Raw genomic sequence first — 4,302 nt, 5'->3', positions numbered from 1 at the left:
CAGGGATGCGGCCAGGGAGGCAGGACGGGGCGGTCCCAGGTGAAATTGGGCAGAAATTTCCTGTGGGTTTGGAAGCAGAGCAGCTCTGACCCCCCCCGCCGTTCAACAGGGTCCCGCTGGCGTGGGGTGCGGTGGGGTTTTATGTTGCAGAGATGAATTCTCTGCTTGTAACTTTGGTGTTTCGGGGCGCTGCAGCACGGCTGTGGGCAGAGCGTGCTCGTGGCAGTGCTGTCGAAGGCGATGTGGCGGTCGCACCGCGGTGGTATGGAGGTGCTGCTTCCACTCTTTGGTTTCAAAAAGACCTGGACAAAAGTGGAAAATGTCCTAGGGCCCTCGGGGCAGCCTGGCATCCAGGACGGAGACCCTTGTTGTGGAGCACCCCAGCCTGCCGCTCGGCCTAGAAGGTCTTACTGGCACGGTCAAGGTCACGCGGGAGCTGGGAAGCACAGCCAGGACTGCCAGGCTGCTGCCGTGCCTGCATGCATCCCTTGCAGAAAGGCAGCCAGGAAATAAAAACCCCCATTCCCATAGGAAAACTCAGCTGCTTTAAGCACAAGAAGCCCCACAGTCGCAGGACGCTGCTTGCTGCCACACGCGGTGCCTTTTCCTCGATGTCCGAGCAGCAGCTCCTGCTCCCGAGGGCGTTTTGGCTTTGCTGATGTGATGTACAGCTGCTGCCGCTCACCCAAAAACAGCTGAAGGGGAGAACCCTGTGCCAGGGGAAGGCACATCCATGGGGATGTGGTGCTCGGGGCCACGCGAGGCTTGGTGGGGTGGGACACCCTTACCTCGAGGAGGCTCGACTTGGCTTGGCCAAGGCAGTGCTTCTCATCCGCATCGTCCCCCAACTTCTCTCCGTCCCACCCAGGGCCCTTTTCACCTGCACAGCAAGGCAGAAAGCGGTGGGAGCGAGGGGCAAAAGGAGCCGCAGCTTGTGATGGGGACGGCCACCAGGCCAAGCGTTCCTTGGGTGGAACGTCCAGCTCTGAGCTGGAGCTCAGCCTGGTCTGCAGCCCGGGCCAGCTCGCAGCAACAGCAGTGGCCAAATGCCCATTGATTTTATTGATGTGAGTATGGTACCCGAATGCAGGTTTGCTTCGCGATGCTCACCTTTAACGCATTTGCAGCTCAGCAATTAATTGCCCGCATACAGTGAATCCTCAAACTTGCTTCGCTGGGCAGAACGCATGAAAAATTGCGTCTCGGTGCTGCCCACAGCTTCCACAGCAGAGCTGGGCGCTCTGCCCGGCCCCGCCACAGACACCACCGATTCAGCCGCTTCACCTCCTGTTGCTCGAATTAGTGGCATCGTTAATATAATTTTTAAGTTTTCCCACCCCAACCCCCCTCTGGAGCTGCACCGCATTCGCCACGGTGGGGTGAGTTCCAACAAGCCAGTCCTTGGCCCCTCTGCTGTCCCCAGGCCGGCACGGTGCCATGCGCCAAGACCCACAGATTCGTCTCCCCGTGGACAGTGAACAAGCATCAGATGTAAACTTTTATTTGCTGCCAGCCGAAGATGGATTTGAGCTGGCAACCTGGAAACAAGAGGCTGCCTTGTGTCATCTCCATCCCCTGACCCCGGCAGATCCGTGGCAGCTCTCCGTTCCCCAGCCCCGACTCCGGCTCCTTTGCCGAGAGCGAGGGCTCCATTAGGGGGAAAAAAAAAAAAAAAAAAGTTCTGGCAAGGAGCAAAGCAGATGCATGACACATAGTTCTGCTCAAAAATATGTTGGGTGACAGGGAGTTCTGCGCTCTGCAGCAGAGTGACTGGATCCATACAAAACACTGCAGAAGGAGACATCCAGCCTCTCGCAGCTGCTGGGGCATCCAGGGTGTCCCACCACAGCGTTCACCGCTTGGTCCCACTCCCACTTTCCCCGAGCATCCTCGGAGCTGAGTGTTTTCCCTGGGTCTCTCTCTCTGTTTTCCCAAATGGGCTGATCTGGCCAAGGGCTGAAAGTTGAAACCTGACATCATTTCTATGTCCAGTTTCATGATCTTGGTCTTCATGGCTCCTGCCTTTCCCTCCTTTGAACCCAAACGCCAAGATCAGCAGGAGTCTGGGGGCACTGCCCTGAGCCCTTCCCTCTTCCCAGGGCCTGATCCAAACCCCACATCCATGGACAGAAAGCTTCCCCTGGGCTTCCTGGGGCTGGGGAACCTCTCCTGGAGCTGGGGAACCTCTCCTGGAGCTGGGAAGCCTCTCCTTGGGAGGAGGGAGATGAAGGACAAGGAGAGGTGCCACCATGGGATGTGTAGTCCCCATCACAGGTCCTGCCCTGAGCAATGGGGTTGGGACAGGGGTGGCTGGAGGGGACAGGGTGAAGCATTAACCTCCCATTTACTCACAGCAGGTCAAACCCACTCAGCTCGTTTATTTCTTCCAAAGGTCCCTCGCTACGAGGGGATGGGTCTGGGGGTGGAGACCCCCCTGATGCGGTTCAGAGCCCCCCCCATGGCGGAGCCTGTGCAGGCTGCTCGCTGCAGGGAGGATGCGGAGGACTCCTCCTCTCCGTAAAGGTCGCCAGCCCCTATTCTAAACCCTCAGGTACATTTATATTTAATCCCTCGCACGAACAATTTTCCAAGCATATTTTGGTCTTGAAAGGACACTGCCAAGGTGAGCCGGCTCCCCTGCGGTTAGCGGGATGGAGCTGTTGTCAAGCAGCTCGAGCAGGAGCAGCGCGGTCCCTGGAGCGGCCGCATCCATCATCTCCCCGGGGCATCGCTCATCAAAAGCTTTCGGGCTGTTGGCAGGGACCCCAGCGGGTCCCCACTCTCACCGCTGCGGAACTGCACGCCGAGACCCCCCAGCCCCGCAGGGAGAGGGGAACATCCCCCGCCGGGCAGGGGGCAGCCCTGGGGACAGCGTGTTTCCCCGGGGTCTGTGCCAGGCGCCGTGGAGGGATGAGAGCCGGGACCAGGGTGCGCTGCCCTCCCGGGAGCCGAGCGATGCTTCCCAGCAGACACACGCTCACGTTGGTGTGGGCCGCTCAGCTGAGGCCAAGCGCTCCGTGCCCAGCCACCTATGGTCCCAGCACCCCCCCAAATTTGACCCCATCCTCGCTTCCCACCGAATTTCAGCTCGCAGCATCCCCGCAGTCAATTCAGGAGACGCAGAGGTGACAGACGTAGGAGAAGCGGTCGTGGGCTGCCGCTCGCTGTGTTATTCCCCTGGGGAGCAGCGGGTCCCCCCTCTCACCGCTGCGGAACGGCATGCTGAGACCCCCCAGCCCCGCAGGGAGAGGGGAACATCCCCCGCCGGGCAGGGGGCAGCCCTGGGGACAGCGTGTTTCCCCGGGGTCTGTGCCAGGCGCCGTGGAGGGATGAGAGCCGGGACCAGGGTGCGCTGCCCTCCCGGGAGCCGAGCGATGCTTCCCAGCAGACACACGCTCACGTTGGTGTGGGCCGCTCAGCTGAGGCCAAGCGCTCCGTGCCCAGCCACCTATGGTCCCAGCACCCCCCCAAATTTGACCCCATCCTCGCTTCCCACCGAATTTCAGCTCGCAGCATCCCCGCAGTCAATTCAGGAGACGCAGAGGTGACAGACGTAGGAGAAGCGGTCGTGGGCTGCCGCTCGCTGTGTTATTCCCCTGGGGAGCACATCTGGCTCCTCTCGGCACCGACAGCAGAGATGTCACTCTGCAAATGCCACCCGCGGTCGGGGGCTCATAGGGGTCCGCAGCCCCCCTCCGGCCAGAGCCACACCGGTGCTGACCCTGCAGATGTTATTCCAGAGAGTGTTTAAGGAGCTGCGTGTCACTACAGCGTTTTGGTAGTGCATTAAACAACATGACTAACGTTTGTCACATGTTTGTTCTCTCATCCTGTCCTCGGGAGGAGAAGCGTGTGCGGGGGAGTGCTTTATTTTCCATTTTAGAACATCTATACATTTTCCTTGGCGTTTGTGGCAGCGGGAGGAGCGGCAGAACCGGGGCTCGGGATGCTGGTGTGACATAGGGCTGTGAGGGGCAACTGGGCTGGCTGCCACCCTGGGGGGACATCTCCGCCCCCGGCCCCAGCCTGGCTGCCGGCAGTGGGGTGCGAGTAGCACCCCTTTGCTGGGGACCCGTAGGAGGATCAGCAGGAGGATGAGAAATCCCATGCGGGGACAAGCAGGACCTCCCAGGGTCCTGGTGCTGTTTGCAGGGAATGGGATGGGACGGGATGGGATTGGGATGGGATTGGGATTGGGATGGGATGGGATGGGATGGGATGGGATGGGATGGGATGGGATGGGACGGGACGGGATGGGACAGTCTTCCACTGGATCTGTGCAATGCCTCAAATGGGCTGCAG

At 60.3% G+C, this 4,302-nt stretch overlaps 1 protein-coding gene across 1 annotated transcript in view; it reads right to left on the bottom strand.

Moving 5' to 3' along the window:
• The window catches only part of DSTYK (dual serine/threonine and tyrosine protein kinase), a 30,527-nt gene extending 27,306 nt beyond the window's left edge, over positions 1–3,221 (bottom strand). Inside the window, exon 1 of the mRNA XM_009888287.1 lies at positions 3,206–3,221. Coding sequence (XP_009886589.1) covers positions 3,206–3,221 — 16 coding nt within the window. The remainder of the gene's footprint in view (positions 1–3,205) is intronic.
• Positions 3,222–4,302: the final 1,081 nt, after the last annotated feature.

The sequence above is a fragment of the Charadrius vociferus genome, unplaced genomic scaffold (genome assembly GCF_000708025.1).
Source record: "Charadrius vociferus isolate BGI_N301 unplaced genomic scaffold, ASM70802v2 scaffold266, whole genome shotgun sequence".
NCBI classification, from domain to species: domain Eukaryota; kingdom Metazoa; phylum Chordata; class Aves; order Charadriiformes; family Charadriidae; genus Charadrius; species Charadrius vociferus.
This window is presented reverse-complemented; position numbering and strand designations above follow the sequence as displayed.